This window comes from Hemiscyllium ocellatum, chromosome 15, assembly GCF_020745735.1.
Source record: "Hemiscyllium ocellatum isolate sHemOce1 chromosome 15, sHemOce1.pat.X.cur, whole genome shotgun sequence".
NCBI classification, from domain to species: Eukaryota; Metazoa; Chordata; class Chondrichthyes; order Orectolobiformes; family Hemiscylliidae; genus Hemiscyllium; species Hemiscyllium ocellatum.
In genome coordinates this window covers 35576155-35602124 of record NC_083415.1, presented here as the reverse complement: position 1 = coordinate 35602124, position 25970 = coordinate 35576155, and the positions used below count along the sequence as shown (strand labels likewise).

General features: G+C 40.8%; 1 protein-coding gene across 3 annotated transcripts in view; it reads left to right on the top strand.

Annotated features, from left to right (window-relative positions):
- LOC132822746 (DEP domain-containing mTOR-interacting protein-like) overlaps positions 1–25970 on the top strand; it is a 79188-nt gene that overhangs the window by 15413 nt on the left and 37805 nt on the right. For all 3 annotated transcript variants that reach the window (XM_060836045.1, XM_060836044.1, XM_060836043.1), the window contains exons 3-6: positions 360–483; positions 8303–8481; positions 13148–13330; positions 14547–14687. In XM_060836045.1, the coding sequence (XP_060692028.1) occupies positions 360–483; positions 8303–8481; positions 13148–13330; positions 14547–14687 (627 nt within the window). The remainder of the gene's footprint in view (positions 1–359; positions 484–8302; positions 8482–13147; positions 13331–14546; positions 14688–25970) is intronic.

The following is a 25970-nucleotide window of genomic DNA, read 5'->3' as shown; positions in this document are numbered from 1 at the left end:
AGCTTTCGGAGCGACGCTCCTTCATCAGGTGATAGTGGAGGGCTCGATTGTAACACAGAATTTATAGCAAAAGATTCTAATTAAACCTGTTGGACTATAACTTGGTGTTGTGTGATTTTTTAACTTTGTACACCCCAGTCCAACACCAGCTTCTCCAAATCATGATCTTTTGCCAGTAGTTGCAGGCAACCTCTTAAGTGCCAACAGTGCATTAAGTTTACTGGATGGTTAATGGTTTACTACATTGTACAAACTATCATGCATTTTCATACTTGCTCAAAACCAACTTATTCAGTCTTTAACATTATAGAAGTACACCTATTAGAAAATGAAATTCATAAATACTTTTTTTTTCTTAGTTTGTGATGGACATTCAGATTTCAAGGATGCAAAACTTCTGTACAGGTTCCGAAAAGATGATGGAACATTTCCATTAAGTAAGGAAGTGAAGGTGTTCATGAGGGGTCAAAGTCTATACGAGAAGTGAGTTCTTATGAAGTTCTTTATATATCAAGTCAATGAACTTTACAGTTACAGTGGTTTTGTACAGTAGAGGCTGAATGTGAATAAAAGCAGATGCTGGAGATCTGAAATTAAATTCCTGGAGAAATTCAGCAAGCCTGGCAGCATCTGTGGAGAGAGAAAAACAGTATTAACATTTCAGATCCAATGAGTCCATTCCCTTGTCCCAGTTTCTCCATGGCATTTGTTCCAGTGATGCTACCGTCCACGGTGGTGCCTTTAATATAAGAATATAAGAACTAGAAGCCATCTGGATCTTCAAGCCTGCTCCGTCATTCAATAAGGTCTTGGCTGATCTTCTCATGGTCTCAGCTCCACTTACCCACCCTCTCACCATAATCCTTAATTTCTTTACTGTTCAAAACATTATTTATCTTAACTGTAAAAACGTTTACTGAGGAAGCTTCAACCACTTCACTGGGTGGGGCACTCCATAGATCCATAACCCTCTGGGTGAAGAAGTTCCTTCTCAGTTCAGTCCCAAATCTGCTCCCCTTAATTTTGAGGCCATGCCCTTTTGTCCTAGTCTCACCCACCAGTGGAAACATCCTCTCTACTTCTATCTTATCTTTTCCTTTCGTAGTTGTGTATGTTTCTATAAGATCCTCCCTCATTCTTCTAAATTCCGATGAATATAATCTCAGTTTACTCAGTCTCTCCTCATCAGCCAATTCCCCCCAACTTGTTGCACCTCCAGACCAACCTTCTGTGATTCATGCATAAGGACACCCGGGTACTACTTCACAGCAGCGTGCCGCAATTTTTTACCATTCAAGTAATAGTCCTTTTTTCCTGTTACTCCTACCAAAATGGATGACTTCAGATTTATTAACATTGCAGTCCATCTGCTAGATCTTTGCCCACTCACTTAAACTATCTACGTCCCTTTGCAAAGTTTCACAGTACTCTGCACACTTTGCTCTACCGCTCTTCTTAGTGACATCCGCAAACTTTGACACACGACACATGGTCCCCAAGTCCAAATCATCTGTGTAAATTGTGAATAATTGCAGTCCCAACACTGATCCATGAGGCACAACACTCGTCACTGATTGCCAATCAGAATAGCACTCCTTTATCCTCACTCTTTGCTTTTTGATAGCTAATCAATCCTCTATTCATGCTAATACATTACCCATAAGTTCATACATCTTTATCTTATGCAGCAGCCTTTTGTGTGGCACCTTGTCGAATGCCTTTTGGAAATCTAGATGCATCACGTCTACTGGGTCCCTGTTGTCCAATGTGTTCATAATGTCTTCATAGAGTTCCAAAACATTAGTTAAGCATGACCTGCCCTTCATGAACCAATGCTACATCTGCCCAACAGGACAATTTCTACCTGGATGCCTAGTCTATTATCAAGGAAGAAAAAGCTTAAGCATTTCCCCCTCTACAGAAGTTAAGCTAACTATAATTCCCCTCTTTTGTCTACCTCCCTTTTTAAACAGTGGCATTACATTACTGTTTTCCAATCTGCTGGAACTACCACAGATGAATTTTGGAAAATTACCACAAGTGCATTTGCTAGTTCTCCTGCCATCTCTGTTAGTACCCTGCAATGCATTCCATCAGGGCCAGAAGACCTGTCTACTCTTAGTTCTGTTAGCTTCTCCAACACTACCTCTTTCATGATAATGATTGTTTCTAGGTCCTCACTTACTGTTGTCTTTGTCAATTACTGGCATGTTATTCGTTTTCTCCACTGTGAAGACTGACACAAAATACCTATTCATGCCCCGGCCATTTCCTCATATTGAGTCAGTTCTCCTTTCTCTTTCATCAGCTGATTCCCTCCGCCCAACAACTGTGGCCGATAGGTCCTCAGCCTTCTCCATCCTATTTCCCACACATCAGCCCTCACACCTTGCCCTCCCTCCCAGAATAATGATAGGGTTCCATCACCTCCAGCAGGATACCACCACCAAGCACACAGTCCCTCCTTTCCCTTGTCAACATTTTTCAAGGATCGGTCCCCTTATAATGTCCTAGTTTGCTCTTCTATCACTACTCAATAATCCCTGACCCTCTCCCTATGACAGCAATCACAGAAGGTGCAACACTTGCCCAATCATCACTTCCTTCCTCACTGCCCAAGGCTCCAAACACACCTTTCACGTCTTTGTATCAGTCTACTCTATTTGCTGTTTATAGCCCTTTACATTGGTGAAACCAAACACTCACTGGATTGCTGCTTTGCAAAACACTTCCGCTTTGTCTGAAGAATCTCCCTGACCTCTGCTTGTCATTTCAATACAACTTGGGCTTTTGTCATGGTCATGCTGCGGTGTTCAAGTGAAGCCCAATGTGGGCTGGAGGAGCAGCACCTCAAAATCCACCCAGGCACTTTATAGACGTCAGGGCTCAACTTTGAGTTCACTAATTTCTGGCCATGACCTGAAATGGTGAGATTGGGATAAGTGAGCACAGGTAGAGGGTACGACCTGGTTGGTTGATGGGAGGAACGAATCCAGTTGGTAGCTGGAAGGAAGGATCGATCAGAGGAATGGAAGGGAGGGGAAGGGGCTGGGAATGCAGTCGAGGGATGGGAAGGCATGTTTAATTGAAATCTAAGAATTCAATGTTGAGTCCTCTGAGCTTGGGTTGCCCAAGCAGGAATTTGCGCTCTAATTCGCTGTGGCAATGAAAGAGGCCAAGGATCGTCATGTCGGAGAGGGAGTGGGAAGTGAAATTAATCTGGGTGGCTGGGAGGTCATGTTGCAGCTGTACAGGACATTTGTTAGGCCACTGTTGGAACATTATGTGCAATTCTGGTCTCCTTCCTATCGGAAAGATGTTGTGAAACTTGAAAGGGTTCAGAAAAGATTTACAAGGATGTTGCCAGGGTTGGAGGATCTGAGCTATAGGGAGAGGCTGAACAGGCTGGGGCTGTTTTCCCTGGAGCATCGGAGGCTGAGGGGTGACCTTATAGGGGTTTACAAAATTATGAGGGGCATGGATAGGATAAGTAGACAAAGTCTTTTCCCTGGGATCGGGGAGGCCAGAACTAGAGGGCATGGTTTAGGGTGAGAGGGAAAAGATACAAAAGAGACCTAAGGGGCAACTTTTTCACGCAGAGGTACGTGTATGGAATGAGCTGCCAGAGGATATGGTGGAGGCTAGTACAATTGCAACATTTAAGAGGCATTTGGATAGGTATATGAATAGGAAGAGTTTGGAGGGATATGGGCCGGGTGCTGGCAGGTGGGACTAGATTGGGTTGGGATATCTGGTCGGCATGGATGGGTTGGACCGAATGGTCTGTCCATGCTGTACATCTCTATGACTCTATGGTGACTGGGAGGTCAAGTCAACCCCTGTGGGCCCAGTTGAGATGCTCTGTACCCTAAGTTTACATTTGGTCTTACTGATGTACCCTAAGTTTACATTTGGTCTTACTGATGTAGAGAAGACCACATTGGGAGCACCAGATTCAATAAACTAGGTTGGAGGAGATACAGATGAACCTCTGTCTCACCTGGAAGGTCTATTTGGAGCCCTGAATGGAGGTGAGGTGGGGTTGATGTGCCATCAGGTTTTGCATCTTTTGTAGTTGCAGGGGAAGGTACCTGGGGGTTAGGAGGATATGGAGTGGAGAGTGGAGCAAACCACGGATTTGCGATGGGAATGCTCCTTGCGGAAGGTAGAGAGGGATGGGGAAGGGTCGATATTCTTGGTGGTGGGGTCTAATTGGAGTTGGCGAAAGCATTTAAAGAAGATATGTTGGATGTGGAGACTAGTAGGGTGGTAGGTGAGGATAAGGGAACCCCTGTTTTTATTGTGTTTAGTTGGGGGGTGGGTGGTTAGAGCAGTGCAGCGTGGAATGGAGGAGGTATGGTGAAGGGCTGTATGGATGTTCAAAATAGGTGGATATCTAGGATGTTTGAGAGTGGAATGTCTCCTTGTCAGAGCAGGAGGAATTGGGGAAAATGGGATGCAGTTCTTGCAGGACACTGTGTGGGAGGAGGTGTAGTCCAGATAGTTATGGGAGTCTGTAGGATTGTAGTAAGCGTCCAGCTGGAGACTATGGCCAGAGATGGCAATAGAGAGGTCAAGAAAGGGGAGGGATGTGTCCAAGATGGCCCGAGTGAATTTGAGGGTGGAGTGGAAGTTATGGATGAAGTTGATGAACTGCTCCAGTTCAGCCTGGGTGCAGGATGCTGCACCAATACAGTCATCGATATACTGGCGGAAGAGTTGGCTCAGTGTTGGCATGGCCACTCCCTGGATTTGGAGGAAATGGGAACAGTTTAAGGAAAGGTTATTAAGAGTGAGGATGACTTCAGCGAGGCTCCTGATGCTGCCTGGCTTGCTGTGTTCTTCCAGCCTCCTGCTTGTCTATCTTGGATTCCAGCATCTGGAGTTTTTTTTGTCTCTAACTAAGTTTCCTTAAGCATTCTCATGTGTACTATTTGCTGTGCGGGTCAAAAATTTTTTAACAATATTTTAATATTAATTGAAAATAAACTAATATTGGAAATCTGAAATTAAAACTTGAAAAAGTTCTAGAAGTACTTTCATTGAAGTCCATTAGCACTTACAAAAGGAATATTTTTGATAGAAAACTATCAGAATTAAAATATGAAAGAAAAAGGGTGTCAACCTTGACTCAAAAATATTATGCTTACCTTTTAATCAGAAGAAAATGGGTTGACATCACACCTCAATGCAGTACTGGAGTCAGTGCTGCACGACCTTTTGAGTGACAATGTTCAAGGCACCATTTGACCCCTTGCTACTTGAAAAAGATCTTATCATGCTCTTCCAGAAAAACTGAGGAACCAACGAGCTCTATTGCCAATATTTATCCCCCACCCAAATTACTAAAACAGATCATCTAGTCAGTATCTTGTTGCAGTGTACAATTTGGTTATTGCATTTTCCTACAATGACTATGCTTAGTGTTACTTTATTGGCTATAAATTGCTTTAGGGCATCCGGAGTTTGTTAAAGATGCTGTATATCTGCAAGTTCTTTCTTAAATAGGGGGAAATAATGGGCATTTGAAACCCAAGCTACATAGATAGCTGAAAAAGCAGAAAAATTAGGCAAAAAAAGGGCTTATGACAATTGCAAGACCAATGTTACATTTGAGAATGAAACTGAATATCAAAAGTGCAAAGGAGATTTTAAAGGCAGAGAATGTGAAAGACTTGGAGAGAGTTTGAAAGTAGATTGGCTAATGTGAAAGGAAATCCAAAATGCTTTTATAAGCACATAAATAATAAATGGAAGGGTGAGGCCAATTAGAGACCAAAAAGGAGATCTTGTGAAGGTAGTGTATGTGGCTGAGGCACAGCACAAATGCTTTATATATCTTCATGAAGAAAGGGAATTCTGTCGATGACTCCATGAAAGACAATGTGGTAGAGATATTGGATGGTACAAAGACAAACATTAAATGGTTGACAGTCCTCAAAGTAGAAAAACTGTCAATCAAATGTGATGCATTCTAGGATTTGGAGGGAATATTAGGTGTGGAAATTGTTTAGAGTCTGACCACATCTTTCAGTATTTTGGAGTGATGCCAGAGTATTGGAGAATTGAAAATGTTACATCCTTTATTTAAAAATGAGAACAGGATGAAATCAGAAAATATAATCCAGTGTTTGGCTTGGGAAAATTTACCTTATTCTTTCGTGGGATGTGAGTGTCATTAGCAATGCCAGCACTTGTTCCCTGTCCCTAATTGCCCTTGTGTTGGCTTGTTCAGACATTGCAGAGGGCACTTACTAGTCAACTCCATTGCTGTGGGTCTGGAGGCACGTGTAAGGCCAGACCAAATAAAGAGTATAGATTTCCTTCCCTAATGGATATAAGTGAACGGAATAAATTCTTGTCTGGTCACCATTACCAAGGCTAGCATTCTCATCTAGAATTTTTAGTTAAATTTAAATTCCAATTATTTCTGAGGTGGGATTTGAACCTATGGCCAAACCAAGGACTCTGAAGTACTAGTCCATTGACATTACCATGACACCACTATCTCTCCTTCACCAGCTTTTTGATGTCAAAAATTGGGGATGAAATTAGTTGGTATTTGGAAGCGTATTAGTTAATAAATAAACGTCAGTGTGGATTTGTTAAAGTCTAGTTGTGCTTGACGACCTTGATCCTGCTCTTTGAATAAATAGTGGAAAGAGTTGATGAGCTTAGTGGAGTTCATACTTTCAAAAGGTGTTTAAAGTACTTTGACAAAGTATCACAGCATAGACTTGCTAGCACAGTCATAGTCCATAGCATTACAGGGATAATGGCAGCATTGGCTAAGGTAGAGACAGGAGAGAGCTTGGATGAACATGTCTTTTCAAGACTGCAGAGAGGTATACGGTAATGTTCTCGGGGAATGGTAGGGCCAGTATTCTTTTTAATATTTATTAATAACTTGGACTGAGAATACAGAATATAATTGCAAAATTTGAAAAAGATACAAATTAATAATGTAATGAACAATGAAGAAGATAGGAAAGAACTGCGGGAGGACATAGATTGATGAAATGGGTAGATATTGTAAATTAATGAAATTAATGACAGGAGTGTGAGCAATAATTCATTTTGTTCAGAAGAATTAAGAAATGCAATATAAACTATATGGTACAATTTTAAAGGGGGCACAAGACTGAAGTGATTTGAGAGAGATATATTTACAAATCTTTGCAGATGGTTGAATACATTGAGACAACTGAAAAAGACCATGGAAGTTTGGTTTTGTGGATAGAAGAATAGATTATAAAAGCAACAAACCGATACTTAATAGTCTTCTGGTGGAGTATTGTGTTCAAATCTGGGCAACAGACTTTAGGAATGCGTTAAGCACCTGGCAGTGGCACAGAAGAGATTACCAGAGATTAAGGATTTCAGTTGTGTGGAGAGATTTGAAAAGTGTTGTTTGCGCAATGAAGGTTAAGAGTTAATTTGCAGTTTTAAAAGTCATAAACTTATTTGCTAAAACAAAGAAGGGGATACTGTTTCTGTTTGCAGGAGAGCTAGTAAACGGAAGAGGTAAAGCAAATTGGTAAAAGAACCAAAGGTAATATGGAATATGTTTCACTCCGCAATTTGTTGTGATGCTAGCAAGTGTGATGAAATTGAATTCAGTAGTAACATTCAAAAGCAAGTTGATAAATTCTTAATGAAAACATGCAGAGGGTTATGGGAAAGAGCATGGGATTGATTGGGAAGGTCTACCAAAATCTGCCAGAGGTACAATAGGTTGAATAACATTGTCCTGTGTTGTATTATATTATCATCTTACCTGTCTAGTAATAAAGTCAGGACCTCACAGACTTGTAAAATCATAGCAAATGTTCCTGATAAATCGATTTTTTTTTGTTTGGAGATGTCTGTTATTGCATGAACGGTGATTAATACTGTTCCTTCAACTTCCAAGAATTCCAAATCCATAGCAACTAGCTCAGACTGATATGTGTGTTTATTTAATGGGTACACGCTATTCAGATTGCCAGAGGTTGCTCAACTTGTTTTGGGCTTGGTGTTACTTGAATCCCAGCCAGAAGAGCAACAACTCATGTGTCTATTGCACTCACGGCTTCTATCAGGTTAGCACAGGTTGATGCCATTTGGAGAATGCTTTAGACTATTCTAGCTTCTAAATCATGTCAATTTTAGGATATTTTGCCCCTCTGCACAATTGTTGCATTGTAATTCACACTCCTGATGAAGGGCTTTTGCCCGAAACGTCAGTTTTCCTGCTCCTCGGATGCTGTCTAATCTGCTGTACTTTTCCAGCACCACTCTAATCTAGACTTGTAATTCACAGGCTTATAAGTTCTGAAGATGCAATTATGAAATTGCAAGAAGAAAATGGATTGAAGTACCAGCGTGCAGTGTTGGGCTGTGAAATCATTGACTGGCTAATAAAAGAAGGGGAAGCTTCATCGAGGAAGGAAGCTGTAGAATTGTGCCGCAGAGAGCTTGAACATGGAATTATTCAACATGGTGAGAAAACCCTAGGGGTCATGACTTTTCATATCATTTTACTGGACATTACTTGTATAATATAATCACATATGGAGTCACCCATATCCTGTTCCTCACTAAGTCCCACATTTCTATCGACCTGACAGGTCTTTATTGAATTATTGTGCTCTGGTGTGTTAAGGTTAAGCATTGCATTTTCACAATCTGCTTTTACTTCATCCCATCTCTACGTCCTCCAGCAGCTTTATATCTACTCTCCACTCGTAAATTTCATCATTTAACTTTGTATTTACATGTGTTTCCTCCCCACCTGCTAAATATAATGGGGTCTCTGGAAGCGAGAATCAAAGTACATGGGAAATTTAGTTAGGTAGGATTCAAAATTTTGGTTTCCCCATGTTGGGCAATTTTTCAAAATGAAGTCGTATTTTGATTCAACTATGTGGGAAATTCTTGGCTCCCACTTCCTGACAGCTTAAGTGTGTCTGCACCAAGTGATGTTGATCATCCTTTGGATCTGAGCTAAGGTTTTAATTTTGTTGAAGCAGTGGCATAAGGTAGAGGAAGAGGAGAGGCTGGATGGTTGATTAATAGAAAGGATTAAAGAGAGGCAGGGAATAGTAATGATCAAGACCAGTAATTACGAATGGTGCAATACTTTGGCTGGCAAGTGGTGTCCAGGACTGTTTTTGAGACTTCTGGTTCTCTTGTCCAAGGAAGCCAACTATACCACACCCGGGCAAGTCTGCAGTATGGAAGGGGCTCTAAAATTTGGTGCAGAGTAGGAGAGCAAGTCATGGTTTTTCAGAAGAGGCTGAGGGATACTGAGGATAGGGATACTCCAGAATGTTGGCATCTGCATCTTATGTTATGGTTTGAGGCTCAGGGATAATTTTGGGAAAGATCAAGATTATATTGGGTGGGCGAAAAGCAATTGGAGGAAGCATGAAGGTGATAAAGGGCTGCTGGAAGTGAATGTATTGCAGCTGCAGGCTCACAATATCGCTTTCTTTTAACCTGAGTCCTAAATTGGGTTTAACTGGTAGAAATCAGGTTATTGTAATGGGATAATAACAGTGGGATTAAAGGAACCCTGTGTGTGGTCCATCAAAGGATAATGCATTCTGTGTGGTTGGTCAACTGTAGCTGCTCTAATGGTGAATGTTGTGTGTACCTCAGGTATTTATATCTTTTCCTGCCTTCATCACACTGTTGACTTTGTGGATTTGCGTTAGGTCTCAGAGATGCTGAAGTGACAAAACATCTTATTTCTTACAGTAGCTTTGGTTGAGGCAGGCTCCTGAGAGTAATGCTCTGGTTATGTACAATTAGCTTGGTGGCCATCTTCTGGTAGATTGAGGTCTTAAGGTCCTCAACTGGGGGTCTAGTGCATAGATGCAGAAGTATCTACCTATCCCTGGCTACTGAAGACCCTGGGATTACTGGTAGAGGGGCCAGGATGCAGCTGCTCACCCTGACGTTGTAATGAGAGTTAAACAAGGGAATTGGCTGGCACTCTTTCTACTATGTGTTTAGTGGCACATTCATGTGTCCCTGAATACAAGGGCAGTGAAAGGGGAGATGTTTCACTACTTCTGGGCCAGACCTTGCAATTCAGGCCTTGTGGATATGAATAGTATGATAGATACAAACATATGAATTCGGAGCAGGAGTTGGCCACTTTCCACCTTTTTAGTAAGGTTATGGTCACTCCACATTGCTGACAGCCCATGATGACTTTTTACAACCTTGCTTTTCATGCACCTGTTGATCTCAGCCCTAAAAGGGTGCAAAGATTCTGCTTTCAATGCCTTTCAAAGGAATAAATTTGGAAGTCTGTTAATCCTGTGAGAAACCATTTCTCCTCATCTCTGCAACCCCTTATTTTTATACAGTGACCCCCATTCTTGTTTCTCCCATTCCAGGAAACACCCTCCTCATATCTACCCTGTCAAAACTGCTTTGGAACTTGCATGATTCATTCAAGTCACCTCTTACTTTTCAAAACTTTAGTGGATGCAAGCCCAGCTTGTCCAACCTTTTCCCATTAGACAACATACCCACTACAGGTGTGCCTAGTAAACTTTCCTTAAATTGCTTTCAATGCGTTTACATCCATTCTTAAATAAGTTGAGCTATACTATACACAGTGCTCTTGGTGTGGAATTTTCCAACGTTTTCTCTCTTTCTTTCAGATTTCCAATAACTGCAGTATCCCTAGTTCCAGAATTAAGTTCTCCCTAGTAGTCACCAGCCACTTTTTGGAGGAAGTCATGTACTCGCATTGCTGGTGCTAAATCTGCTCTTGAAGCTTGGGGGGCCTTCAGTACCATCCACACAAAGTGTCAATATTTCATCAGCAGATTGAGCATTCTCAATTGGCCTCCTGCCATCCCACAATGGAATAGTGCCCCTGCAGTCTCCATGGTGTTAGCCTCACTTGGTGCCAAAACATTCAACTCTAGAACTCTTCCTCCTCCCTTGGGTCTCCCTTTAGCTTTGAAGGCCATCTAATACTATATGAAAATGTGGAGATTTTATGGCTTGTCAAGAGACATCTACTTCCCTTTTCCTCATGCACAGCCATTCCATATTTTAACTCATATCCACTCATCTTATAGTGCAGACCGAACACGCAGGCTGACCTCTGGTACCGTTTGTTACTGAGGGTGACCAAACATTCTTTAGCTGGCCATCTCTTCACTTGCAAATTTCCATTGCTTAAAAGCCCCATGTAATTTCTGCAATTCCAAGTTGCCAGCAGATCAGAGGAGATCATTGAGCCTTTTGTGGTGCTGGATATTATGAATATTCACCCTCTCAGTGATCTCTGTCCAGGCATGTTAAATAGGAATGGTCTTCTATTGCTGTCTCTTCAAAACAGCACCTCCTACCATTCCCAGATGGCCTGGAGGAAGTTTGGAAGTTGACATGATGCTAGAGCTGGAGAGTGATGGATGTCCCAGAAGATGATTGCTGTAGTGGAGGGTGTGGAGTGAGTGGGCGTCAGAGGATGATTGCTGTAGAGGTGAGGATGGAGTAAGGGGGTATTAGAGGATGATTGCTGTAGAGGAGAGGGTGAACTTATGGGGCTTAATTGGTCAAAGCTATAAAAAGGGGTGCAGGATGTGCTTCCAGAAATAATGCTTAAGTAGACTTGCAAGTGAAATAGTTGAGTGTGTGGTGCAGGAAAAGCACAGCAGGTCAGGCAGCATCCGAGGAGAATCCATGTTTTGGGCAAAAGCACTTCATCAGGAATCTTTCACCTTTTGCTGGAAACGTCCATTCTCCTGCTCCTCAGACACTGCCTAATCTGCTGTGCCTTTCCAACACCACACTCTCTACTCTGATCTCCAGCATCTGCAATCCTCACTTTCTCCTTGCAGGTGAAATATCTTGTTGCCAACTTGTTCCCACCTGCCTGCAGAGACTAGATGCTTAGTGAGGCAGACATTTTGTCACTGGCCCTGACCTGCAGTTGGGTCACATGATGGCAGGGAAAGATATTTTGTGCCCGCCCTTCCTGACAACTGTGTTGGATCGTGGAAGTAATGGCCATTTCTGGTCCTCCTTTCAGGACCTCTTCATCAAATTTTGTCCTTAGCAGAAGTTTTCAACTGCTTTGGTTACATCGAATGCTGCTCCCACCCTAAACCCTCTGGGCTCTACTACTTGCACCTTTTGTTAAAATCTGCCAACTCTGAATGTTTGTCTGCCTGATCGAGAAAATGTTCAGTTCCCTAAGATATGCAAATGCTGTCATAACAAGTTTAGACATATTATTTAAAGGCTAAGGGCCAAGACTATTACATATTTGATAAACTAGTTTAATAATAGTTAAGTGTGGTGCTGCCAACTTCCCTGATTTCTTTTACAGAAAGATTTAAGGGTTGAGCGCTAACTGCCAACAAAATATATCCTTTAAATTAAATATTGAAGTGATCAGAACCCTTTCTGATCCTGTATAAGGAAAATACATTTTTTTTTGCAGATTTATGTTCTGATATTAGCTTGAAAGTGAAAAGGCAGTTGAAGGGCAAAAAGTAATAAGGTGCTTTTTTTTTGTCAAGAAATCTGGAGAAACCAGACCCTGGGTGCATGGGTGTACCAGAAATCATTCAAAATTTAACAGTCACTTTAATTTAATGGACCCACATCATTAAAACTGGAATCAGTGTTTGTGATGGGTAGGGGTTGGGTTTGTAATTTTTAAAGTTTTGGTCTCCCACCCAATCTTATAGTACCTGTTTTTAGAATTCTAGTCTTTTCTTCATTCAGTGCGAAGAATGATGTAAATATGAATATTTTTTATATGGAATATGAAAACATATTTGCCAATGCTAAACACTTGTGGGTCAGGCAAAATACATTAGAGGTCGTGTAAGGCACTGTCCCTGAGTTGGATTGTCAAGTTTGTGCCAGGGAGCAATTTTGTTCTGAGTTTGGATCTACTAGGAACTCAAACACAAGTTCATTTCTGATGTGACCCTTAGAAACACTGTTGCAATGTGACTTTTATTTCACCCGTCTGGATTGGATTGTTATCCAGGTTTAAGAGGTGAAAGATCAATGTGTACTATGCTGTGTTAGGATCTCCAATTGTGAAACATAGTATAAACATAGAAATGGAAGAATTTAAAGTAACCAGACTGCTTTGATTGAGCAATGGTTTGTTGTTTTGCAGTCTCCAATCGTCACCATTTCTTTGATAGCAACTTACTATATCAGTTCCGTTTAAACTTTCGCCGGAGGCGGCGACTCACTGAGCTGTTGAGTGAAGATTCGGGGACACCACAGGAATCCCATGATAGTCCATTCTGTCTGCGAAAGCTGAATCCTGAACAAGATGGCTCCAGTTTTCTATCAGGTAGAAGGCTTTTCGAGAATATATCTTTGCAGAGATACTAGTTGTGACACATAATGTCCCACTAGTGATCCCTTTGCAAATGAATCCATATAATGTTTAAAAAAAGAAATACATACATTTTTGCAAAAGATCTGTAAAATATATTCTCCTTTAAAATATACTGGTATGTCTGTTTGTGCTTGTGTGATAGAAAGGTTGCTTGCTTCATTGCTTAAATGTGAATCTGCAGATCGTTGAAGAATTGTTGCTTTGGAAGCTTTTTTCAATTTAACATTTTCTGATTTTGATTAATTTACCATATGATACTGTAATTTATTATCAAACTATTAAATATCTTTCAATGTTTTCAATATTAGCAACTGATCTTGGCCTGATTTGAAGAAATGTAAAATTCATATTAGCAACTCATTAATGTTTGCACCCAATACTGGATATCACAAATAAGTTCTAGTGGTCAGTGAGTTGTTAAAATTAGGATATAAATTTAGGATCAACAGAAAAAAGAACTGGAAGTAAAGTTAAAATTTATTTTTGCAAAGACACTAGTTGGGGCATAGAATGTTCAATTAGATATGCCTTTACAAGTGAGTCCATGATAATGCTTAAAAAAGAAATGCATCAATTTTTGCAAAAAAAGAACTATTTTGTAAAAGAATCTGGGAAGAAAGCACAACAGTGGTGCTTACTGGATAGCTCTTTGCAAATGCTGGTACAGGAAAGTCCTCTTTACTGTAAAATTCTACAATTCTTTGATCCAGAATATCAGTATCACCAGCATATACATAAGTTGGACTAAAAGCCCAAGAAAAATGGGAGAGAATTTTTAGTGGTGCACACAAGCGTTCTTCAGTTTTCAAAAACACATCATACATCATTGGATCGGTTGCCTTCCAGATAGCTATTTCTATCTACTACTGCCAGGAGTTTTGCTGTCTTGCTATGTCATACTCATCTGTCTTGCATTGTCCTCATCCAGCCATTGTAACTCGCCTACTAGTACACTGTGATATCCATAACGTAACTACATCTAGGTCTTTCTGCTGCCTTTACTTTGCACGCTGGAAGAAACCTCTGTAGCTTTTCAGCTCTGATCAGATAGCTCAATGGCCAAATTAAATCAGCTAATCTCATGGCTGATGCACTAGTGATGGAAATAAATCCGTATTATAGGTGACCAATGCCAAGAATGCATGACTTATTTCTTACTATTTTCTAGTGCAAACCAACAAAGAGATAAAGGTGGTTTCAGCTGTGCGCCGCAGCAGCATTACCTCTGCTGTCACAGGAAGTACAACCTTTTACAATACAGCTCCCAGTCTTGCCTGCTTGCCTTCAGTGGAATGTAACCCTAAATCAGGTGAGAGCCATGCAGTCTAAATTTACAATAGCAGTAATGTAAGTAACTTGGGTGTATGCATTCAGTTATGACACATCCCATACCCTGGGAAAGATGATGGTTGTGTAGTGATAAAGCCACTGGGCTGGTAACCTAGGGAAATGGGGACTTCACATCATGGTAGGTGATGAAATTTAAACTGGATGAAGTCTGAAATTAAAGTTAGACCATGTTACCATTTTCAAATTTCATTAAAACTCCCCTTGTTCACAAGTGCCTACAGTAAAGGCAATCTGTTGACTTTACCTTGTCTGGACGACATGTTAAATGCATCACCACAGAAAAGTAGGTGACTCTGAACTACCCTCTGAAACAGCCTCAAGAGCCAATTAATTCATGGCAAATATGGATCAACAACAAATGCCAGCCTGGCTGTTCTGGGAAAACATATTCCAAAATTAGGCATCTCTAGCTTCAGCCCATCTTTATGCATGTAGTTAGAAATGTGAGAAATGACAATCACGAGTGGTGTGTTGCCTCCCAGGGCTGGGTCCGTGATGTCTTGGATTGTATCTTTGGGATCCTGAAGGGAGAGGGTGACCAGCTTCAAGTCGTGGTCCATGTAGGTACCAATGACATAGGTCGAAAGAGGGATAGGGATGTAAAGCAGGATTTCAGGGAGCCAGGGTGGAAACTGAGAGCTAGAACAAGCAGTTGTTATCTCTGGTTTGTTACCTGTGCCACGTGATAGCGAGGCAAGGAATAGGGAGAGATATCAGCTGAACACGTGGCTGCAAGGATGGCGCAGGAGGGAGGGTTTCAGTTACTTGGATAATTGGGGCTCATTCTGGGGAAGGTGGGACCTGTACAAACAGGACAGTCTTCACTTGAACCAGAGGGACAGGATTTCAGGGTCACAGGAATGTGCTGGTAGACAGTGAAGTGATTTGAAGTGTGTCTACTTCAATGCCAGAAGTATCCAAAATAAGGTAGTTGAGCTTGCAGCATGGATAGGTATCTGGGACTTTGATGTTTTGGCCATTTCGGAGACATGGATAGAGCAGGGTGAGGAATGGATGTTGCAAGTTCCAGGGTTTAGATCTTTCATTAAGAACAATCAAGGCGGTAAATGAGTGGGAGGTGTGGCCTTGTTAGTCAAGGATATTATAATAGTGGCTGAAAGAACTTTTGATGAGGATTTGTCCACTGAGGTAGTGTGGGCTGAGGTTAGAAACAGAGGAGAGGTCACACTGCTTGGAGTTTTCTCTAGGCCTCTGCAGAGATCCAGGAAGGTGGAAGAGAGGATTAGCAAAATTATTCTGAGTAGGAGTGAAAGGAACAGAGTGGTCATTATGGGGGAATTTAACTTCCCCAACATTGACTGGAAATGCTATATCTCTAGTATGTTAGATGGATCAGTTTTTGTCCAGTGTCTACAGGAAGGTTTCCTGACATAGTATGTCGAAGGGCCGACAAGAGGGGAGGCCACACTGGATCTGGTGCTCAGTAATGAACCAGGCCAGGCGTTTGATTTAGTGGTAGATGAGCACTTTGGAGAGAGTGACCATAATTAAGTTATGTATAGTTTAGCAATGGAAAGGGACAGATACATGACAGGTCAAGAGTCGATGGGGCAAGGGCAATTTTAATGTGATTAGGCAAGAATTAGGATGCATAGAATGGGGTAGAAAAATGCAGGGGAGCTGGTTTAAGGAACAGATATTGCACGTCCTTGATGGGTATGCCCCTGTCAGGCATGGAGGAAATGATAAGGTAAGGGAACCGTGGTTTACTACAGAAGTTGCATCTCTTGTTAAGCAGAAGAAGGAGGCTTATGGATTGATGAAGCAAGATGGTTCAGCTGAGGCGATGGACAGTTACAGATCAACTAGGAAGGATTTAAAGAGAGAGTTAAGAAGAGGACACGAGCAGTCTTTAGCAAATAGAATAAAGGAGAACCCTAAAGCTTTCTATCGGTTTGTGAAGAATCAAAGGCTGACTAGGGTAGGAATAGGGCAAGTCAAAGACAGAAGTGGGAAGTTGAGTGTGGACCCTGTGGAGATCGGAGAGGTGCTAAACGAACATTTCTCATCGGTTTTCACTCAGGAAAAGGAGAGTATTGTAGAGGAGAAGAATGAGGTATGAGATATTAGACTAGAAAGGATGAAAGTTGGCTATGAACATGTGTTATGAATTCTAGAAGGAGTGAAAGTAGACAAGTCCCCTGGGCCAGATGGGATTTATCTGAGGATTCTCTGGGAAGCTAGGGAGGAGACGGCAGAGCCTTTGGCTTTGATATTTGAGTCGTCATTGTTTACAGGTTTAGTACCAGAGGACTGGAGGATTGCAAATGTTGTGCCCTTGTTCAAGAAGGGCAGTAGAGATGACCCAGGTAATTATAGACTAGTGAGCATTACTTCTGTTGTAGGAAAGATTTTTGGAAAGGATTATAAGAGATGAGATTTATAATCATCTAGCAAGCAACAATTTGATTTCAGATAGTCAACATGGTTTCATCAAGGGTAGGTTGTGTCTCACAAGCCTCATTTGAGGTTTTTGAGAAGGTGACCAAGCATGTAGATTAGGGTAGGGCAATTGACGTGGATACATGGGCTTCAGTAAAGCCTTTGATAAGGTTCCACATGGTAGACTGTTGGAGAAAATGCAGAGGCATGGAATTAAGGGTGATTTAGCAGTTTCTAATCCAAACTGGCTTTCTGAAAGAAGGCAGCGAGTGGTGGTTGATGGAAGATATTCAGTCTGGAGTCCTGTTACTAGTAGTGTGCCTCAAGGATCTGTTTTGGGACCACTGCTGTTTGTCATTTTTATAAATGACTTAGATGCAGGCTTAGGTGGATGGATTAGTAAATTTGCAGATGACACTAAAGTCGGTAGAGTAGTGGACAGTTTGGAAGAATGTTACAGGTTGCAGGGAGACTTGAATAAACTGCACGATTGTGCGGAGAGGTGGCAAATGGAGTTCATTTCAGCTAAATGTGAGGTGACGCACTTTGAGAAGAATAACAGGAAGGCAGAGTACTGGGTCACTGGAAAGATTCTTGGTAGTGCGATGTGCACAGGGATCTTGGAGTCCATTTACACAGATCCCTGAAAGTTGCCACCCAGGTGGATAGTGCTATTAAGAAGACATATGGGTGTTAGGTTTCATTTGTAGAGGGATTGAATTCTGGAGCCATAATATCATGCTGCAACTATACGAAACGCTGGTACGGCCACACTTGGAATGTTGTGTACAGTTCTGGTCGCCATATTTCAGGAAGGATGTGGAAGCTTTGGAAAAGGTGCAGAGGAGATTTACCAGGATGTTGCCTGGTCTGGAGAGAAGGTCTTATGAGGAAAGGCTGAGAGACTTGGGTCTGTTCTCATTTGAAAGAAGAAGGTTAAGAGGGGATTTGATAGACACATACAAGATGATCAGAGGATTAGCTAGGATAAACAGTGGAAGTCTTTTTCCTAGGATGATGATGTCACCTTGTGCAAGGGGGCATAACTACAAATTGAGGGGTAATAGATTTAAGACAGATGTCAGAGGCAGGTTCTTTACTCAGAGAGTGGTAAGGATGTGGAATGCCCTACCTGCCAGTGTAGTCAACTCAGCCACATTAGGGAGATTTGAACAATTCTTGGATAAGCACATGGATGATGATGGGATATTGTAGGGGAAGGAGCTGAGAATAGTTCAGAAGTCGGCGCAACATCGAGGGCCAAAGGGCCTGTTCTGCACTGTATAGCTTTGTGTTCTATATTCTATTATTGTGACAGTATCTCACAATAATGATAGTGAGACCTCATTATTTTACAATGTGCCCAAACGTCTTTAGGATATAATGGCATTGAAGAAGCTGCAGCACAAATTTATCCAAATGATACCAGGTTGACTTGGTTAATATTGAGAATTTTTAACCTAAATTAGCTTTGTATTCCCTTCAATGTAAAAGCTTAAGGTGTTAACATTATTTAAAATGATCAAATGATTCAGTTGCGTAAATGAAAGAACACAAGTTTGGTATGTGGGGAAATCCAGGACAATGATGAATAATATTAAAATTTGAGCCAAATGATCCAGTATTTCTTTACATGAAGGGTGGTAACAATATGGAATTATTTTCTCACTGTATGTCCCCACTCACAGCATCATCACCTAAAAAGCTATGGAGGCTGGGCTGATTGAAATGTTTTATTCTGAGCTTTATAGATTCTTCTAAGGTAAAAGTTTCAGGGATCTACAGTAAGATAGGTTTGATATATAGATTAGTGATAATTAATTTTCATGGAGGAACAGTTATGGGTTTGATCAATATTTTCTTCTGTTTTTTGTGTTTAACATTTACCTCAGCCTGTCACTGAGTGACTATCCTGTTGAATTCAGTCAAGCTACTAAAAGCATTTTTAATATTTCCTCTGGGAGGGACAAGCAACTGGACTTGACTTAGATACTTTAAAAAGACAGTTGAATCTAGTATCCTTAATACCTGCTGATCTTTTCTTTGCAATCTAAATTTTGTAAGTCTGTGGGCTGAATTTTGACCTGCATAAGGGGTGAGTTTGGTTTGTGTTGATTTATGTTCTGAAAGATCTATCTCCTGACACATAAACATTTCAAAACCATTCTCTTCTGGCTTTAACTAAGGAAATTTCAATTGGGTCAAGGAAGTGGATTGGAAGTAAATAAAAGATAGTGAGCCTGATTGTAATTTAGCTTTGTAAGTTGTTGGCCAGGTCTATCTCTAGAGCTGGGAGTCAATACCCACTCCTTTTATACTCAGTCTGTTTCTGGGCAAGGTACTGATCAGTGAGGTCACTAACACACCTTGGAGTTGAAAACATCAATGGCCTGTAGAGGAATCCCAAACTGCATGTTCCCCAAGATTTTCTGCGGGTCAGGTAAATATGATCTCTGTGCTCAGAGATTTGCAGTTCAGGTCTGAAAGGCCCAACTGCTGGTATAGGTGCTGAGGATTTTACAATTGGGCTTAGGAGATCTGTTTGATTTCCCAACCATCATGTTTATATTCTGACACCAAATATCTATGGCCCTTTTGATGTTCCCCCTAGTGTAACACCACTGAATGTACAACAGAAATGTAACAATCTAAAATGGAACCGTCATGCCCAGGAGTTGCATTTGATGGAATTGGTCCTTCAAACCGATCAGAGGCCAACCAGATATTTAGAAGCCAGTTTGTGAAAGGAGGTATGGATTGTGACCTGAAGAAAAATATTAAGATTTTAATCCAACCCTTTACAAAAAGGGGCTGAATTGTCACATTTACTTTCTTTTGTTGGGAGACCAGGATCTTTCCTCAGATCTGGCAGTGTCATTCATTTCACCATAGTTTACACTCATGGTTTGTCCAAATCAGCATTCATCTTCTATGGACACCTCTGACATAGAATGTTTTAACTTACCAAGCTTTGTTTTCATTCATAGCATGTAAATGACAATATGTTTCATTAACTTCAAGAAGAAGTCAGACCTACTAATTTCTTTCTACCACATTCCTACAGTCTTTCAGTTTACTTTGCAAACCACCAAAGGAGATTACACCTCCTTCACGCTCCATCAGTGTTTCTATGCTGTGACTCTCAGATCGTGGTGATCTAAGTTATTCGGTATTTGCATTGGTAACTGCTACAATGATGGGGATAGTATCAATATCTTCTAGTGTGTTAGAAATGTGGTTTAAAGTTTTTAGATTATCAAGATCATGCTGTGACAAGAATATAAAGTTAGAATGATATGGCTGAAAGTGTAATAACATTTGAAAGTATTACTGGTGCGTATTATCAACTGCATAGACAATAATATCTGCAAGGAAGACAACTCCACTGTCAACTAAAATATGTTATGTTGGCTGAGCTCACTCCCTCTCCCACTGCACAGTGCAAGGTGAAAACTGTAGGAAGAAGTTGTTATAATCCTATTCATTCTTTCTAACTTTTCCTACTATGACTAACTTCCAACATTTTGTTTGAAAAAAGCTTTATCAGAAAAGACTGAAATTCAACACCCCATCCCCTACGCTGTAGAAAACCAACCAAAGCTAAGAAGGAGTTTAACCCTATGATCTCACAACAAGTACAACTAGTAAGAAAAGTTACAGTCTGGAGGAAAAATCAAGGAGCTGGAATTGTGCAGCTCTTTGTGAGGAGTCAACTGCTAGAGCTTGAGCAGTGAGGCCTGAGGATTGCTCCCATACAGGAGATTCACTGCGAATGTCTGCTGGGTAAGGAACCATGTGACACTGCTCGAAGCAAAGAAAAGATATCTGTGATTGGAGCTGTGAAGGTCAAACTGGAAATCTGTTTTTGGTGAGGAGCCATATTGTGAATGTCTGATTGGTCGGGTACCATGAGGAAACTGCTCAGAAGAAGGAACTGACTCAAATCGGTGACTCTGTCAAAGATTTCAATTCTTTTCTCAGTTGTTTTAGAGCTGCTCAGAGGAGGTCAGAACTGCTAGCCTGAGAGCAAGGGGAGGTGATGGCCTAGTGGTATTATTGCTGGACTGTTAATCCAGAAACCCAGGTAATGTCCTTGGGGACCCGGGTTGGAATTCTGCCATGGCAGATGGTGGAATTTGAATTCAATTAAAAAATCTGGAATTAGGAGTCGAATGATGACCATGAATTCATTGTCGATTATTGTAAAAACCCATCTGGTTCACTAATGTCCTTCAGGGAAGGAAACTGCCATCCTTACCTAGTCTGGGCCTACATGTGACCCCAGACCCATAACAATGTGGTTGACTCTCAAATGTCCTCTGGGCAATTAGGGATGGGCCATAAATGCAGTCTAGCCAGTGACACCCTCTTCCTGTAAATGAATAAATTACAAAAATACTGAATCCACCTACATGGTTTAATATCTTTATATCTTTAACACCTAATATTTAACCTCCATTATGAAACTTTTGTTCTGTCTGTCAGGTTAACATGCTGGCTTGGGACAAAAGGGTCCATGCACGCACAACTATTGTGGGCTAATAGTTTAGGTAGGTAGTTGACTTAGGAGTTTGTATCATTGCCATTCCTAGAATTTTCTAAAGTCCTTCTCATTGGTAATGTCGTCCTCCTTCATTATTCTCTCTTCATGAGACCTTTAAACAAACAAGTACCACAGCTAACTTATTCTTTAACATATGTTCCTTAAGCTCGTGCATTCAGTAGCCTTGTAGAATGTCTTCCTGTCTGACTTTATAACACCTTCTATTCCTATAGCTTTTTTCTTACTAATGTCAAAACCACTCAGGACTTCTTTTCTTCTGCGCTGACTGTTTTGGAAACAGCTAAACTGTACTGCTGGGATTATCAGCCTTTTCTCTCTGAATGATTTGCTTATCTCTGAAAGATACCTGCACACTCACTGATCTTCTGGACCAGTGGCTTAACAAAATAATTTCTCTGTCTTTGCCCTCCTGTGTCATAAGAAACCTTATAACAACCCAATTTATTTTTCTCTCCTCTGCTCTTTGTTTTCTGAAGTACTGAACAATTTGCCTCAGGATGTTTTTCCAGAAAGTCTCATTAAAATGCAGGTAAACTACTTTTCAAACACCCCTCCACCACTTACAGAATTCAAAATGAAATTAGAGCAATGTCTTTTCTTCTTAACACATCACATTAAAAAAAATACAAATTATACTTAAAGCTTTTCCCCAGGGTAATGGAGTCTAAAACCAGAGGGCATAGGTTTAGGGTGAGAAGGGAACGTTTTAAAAGGGACCTAAGGGACAACTTTTTCACATAGAGTGTGGTGCGTGCATGGAGTGAGCTGCCAGAGAAAACGGTGGATTCTGGTGCAATTGCAACATTTAAAAGGCACTTGGATGGGTATACGATTAAGAAGGGTTTAGAGGGATATGGGCCAAATGTTGGCAAATGGGACCAGATTAACTTAGGATGTCTGGTTGACATGGACAAGTTGAACCGAAGGGTCTGTTTCTATGCTGTATGTCTCTATGACTCTATATATTGTTTAGAACTCAAGCTTCCAAATAATAATAACCTACCAGTAATCTTCATCACACAAGTAGCATACAAGTTTCTTGATGACAGATTACTTGCCTGATTTAATGTGTTGTTGGTTGGTTGCATGCTCAACAGAGCATCCATTGAACTAATAAAAGATTTACACTCTTGTGACTGAACAGCAACAGGTTTTATTGAACATGACTACGTATAGAAGATGACAAGAAAGAATATCTTACTTAGAACCTAATAGATTCAGGTTCCAGTTTCACATGATCTGATATTCTTACCTAACTTGAAAACAAAGCAAGTAATTGTGGAGGCTGGAGATCTAAAACAAAAACAAAGATTGCTGGAGATGCTCAACAGGGTCTGGCAGCATGTATGGGAAGAACGTAGTTAATATTTCGAGTCTAGTGACTGTTAATCTGAAGAGTTCAGATCCTAGATGATTCCAGAACATTCACCAACCCAGTGTGTGTCAACAGACTGTGAAACCCTGAATTGCTAATGAAAGCTGGTTTGTTTGTTAATTTATATTATATGGTTTATGACATGAAATAAGTATTGGAAGACTTTGGCTTGCTTTGGCTGAAAATAATCAAAGACTGAGCTTGAAAACTTTGAGGGCAGCTTTGGAGGACAGCTGACTGGCTCAAAAGCAATTTAATAGTTCCTCTCCTAGAAAGGAGGAAAGAACAAATTGGGCAAAGTTCAGTTGCTTTGCCACTTAATAAAAAAAAACTTGTGAGACTTCCAAATCAGGACTGTTTGGTTAGAAATAGAGAAAATACTAAAAGACTGAGAAAGTCCGTGTTCGGTTGTGGAGATATCTATGTACAAAGAATTATCAGAGCACAGAATCATGGAGAAGCATGTAAGTTAAACCTTTAAAGATTTAATATTTAATGTTAATTTATCAAGATTTGAATCACTGTGAAGTGATGGTGTTTGGGAATACATGAGACTTTGTTTTGCTGTGAGTTTAAGATCTGTTAACCGATGATCAATATTTAGATTCATTTTAACATCTTTTGTTTAACACGCTTCTGCTGTTAGGGAAAGTGTCACCTTGTATGACCATGCTTTGGTGAATGACTACCGTATTGACTAAAAATAATATGGTTTATCAAGCTAGATTTCAATTGTACCATCAGCTGGGATCATTACAGTAGTGAAGTGCAGCATGTGTCTGGTTTAATCTACTTGATGTACTTCCCAAGCCCAGAATTAATGAAGGATGGTCTGAGGATTCCTTGCATCAATTACGCCCTTACATGCAAATCAATTAAAACATTTCCTCGAGCATCCAGTTTAAGAATCGGTACTCTGCTGTTCATATTAATCTGTGTGTACCATGCCAATCTTTAAAACCAAGGAGGTCAGATCCTTGTTATGACCTGTCACAACCTCAAGGATTGTCCCTTTGACTTAGCTGCTTTCACATGTGCTCAGTAGTTATGCTAGGGTAAAAGTAAAATTCCTTTTACATTCCTGGGCCTAACTTAAATTAACAGCAGAACCTCCCTGACAATTTTTGTACATCTCCCAACCAGCCTCTGACCAAAGAACATCAGAGGCAGGCAACTGCATCTGAAGAATCGGGACAGGCAAGGCGATCTGCAAGGGTCTTGATAGAAGAAAGCCCATGATCAGGGCTGAGATGCAACTTAGGGCTTTCTGAAGAGAGACTGATGGAATACTCCGATTCCTCTCGGCTAACAAAACGTGCTCAAGGCACCTGTGCATGTGACAGTTTTTGCGATTTTTTTTCAACAGCCAATTTTCCTGATTCCAGGGCTGCATTTTGGGAGCATGATTTAAATATGTTGATTAGGTGTCCTGTCAATCCATGCCTGAACACCTCAAATGTTCTTGCTGGAAAATCTCAGCAGGTCTGACAGCATCTGTAAGGAGAGAAGAGAGCTAACGTTTTGCGTCTAACTGATCCTTTGTCAAAGCTTTGACAAAGGGTCAGTTAGACTTGAAACATCAGCTCTTTTCTCTCCTTACAGATGCTGCCAGGCCTGCTGAGATTTTCCAGCATTTTCTCTTTTGGTTTCAGATTCCAGCATCCACAGTAATTTGCTTTTACTCAAATGTTCTTAATGTATTGTATTGTAGTATTGACTTTATGTTAGCATGTTGTAATTATAGACCCCATATTTAACTTGTTGGACTGAGGGGGTCCAGTGTATTTGAAAAATGTGTTCAGAATTAGACAAGTTTTAGGTGTGGAACTTGACTCTTTGTAAAGGTATTTACCATAAACTTTGACATTCAAAGGTGTTTCTTGATTCAGTAGGAACATTTGCGATCATTCCTAATCTCGGGCGTCAATGTTATTTACTTTCCATTTGATATATTTTGTTTTTATAGGTTCATGTTAATACTGCCACATTCAGTTAAAGTTATGTTTCGTTTGACTGTCCATTCTTTCATGACATTAATTAAGTTTTCAAAAAATGTTCTATTTTATATTTTGTTTTGCACATTAATAAGGCTTTGTATGCTCTTCTGGAAGCAATGTCATTGACTATTGACATGAAAGTTATTTATTAGACAGCCCTGTCCTTGTTCCTGCTCTTCCACCTACTGGTTGTGCTTGGCATGCTACAGGTTGTAATCTGATCACCAGGTCCCTGAGCTTTATTGTGTGTAATAAAACGGCAACTTTACTGGAGCATAAAGCCTGTTAAATAATAAAGATTCTGGGTTACATTTAAATCAAGTTAATAGAAAGACAGTTAATAAAGTTAATTTAAATACTTAAGAGAAATCAATGCATGTTTTGTCATTGCTTTGGAAGTGACTTGTTTTAATACTTAACAGATGTAGGAGCATACAAATCTTATGGGAGAAAACTAAACCATGTGGACCATCATCTTTGGATGGTGGACAAAGCTAGTCTTGTCATTTAGCATTGTAAATCTTGTGATGTAAGAAGATTTGTTCAATTTATATCTGGAAACTAAACCACAATTTTTATCAGACAACCGTGGGCGGCACGGTGGCACAGTGGTTAGCACTGCTGCCTCACAGCGCCTGTAGACCCGGGTTCATTTCCCGACTCAGGCGACTGACTGTGTGGAGTTTGCACGTTCTCCCCGTGTCTGCGTGGGTTTCCTCCGGGTGCTCCGGTTTCCTCCCACAGTCCAAAGATGTGCGGGTCAGGTGAATTGGCCAAGCTAAATTGCCCGTAGTGTTAGGTAAGGGGTAAATGTAGGGGTATGGGTGGGTTGCGCTTCGGCGGGTCGGTGTGGACTTGTTGGGCCGAAGGGCCTGTTTCCACACTGTAAGTCTAATCTAAAAA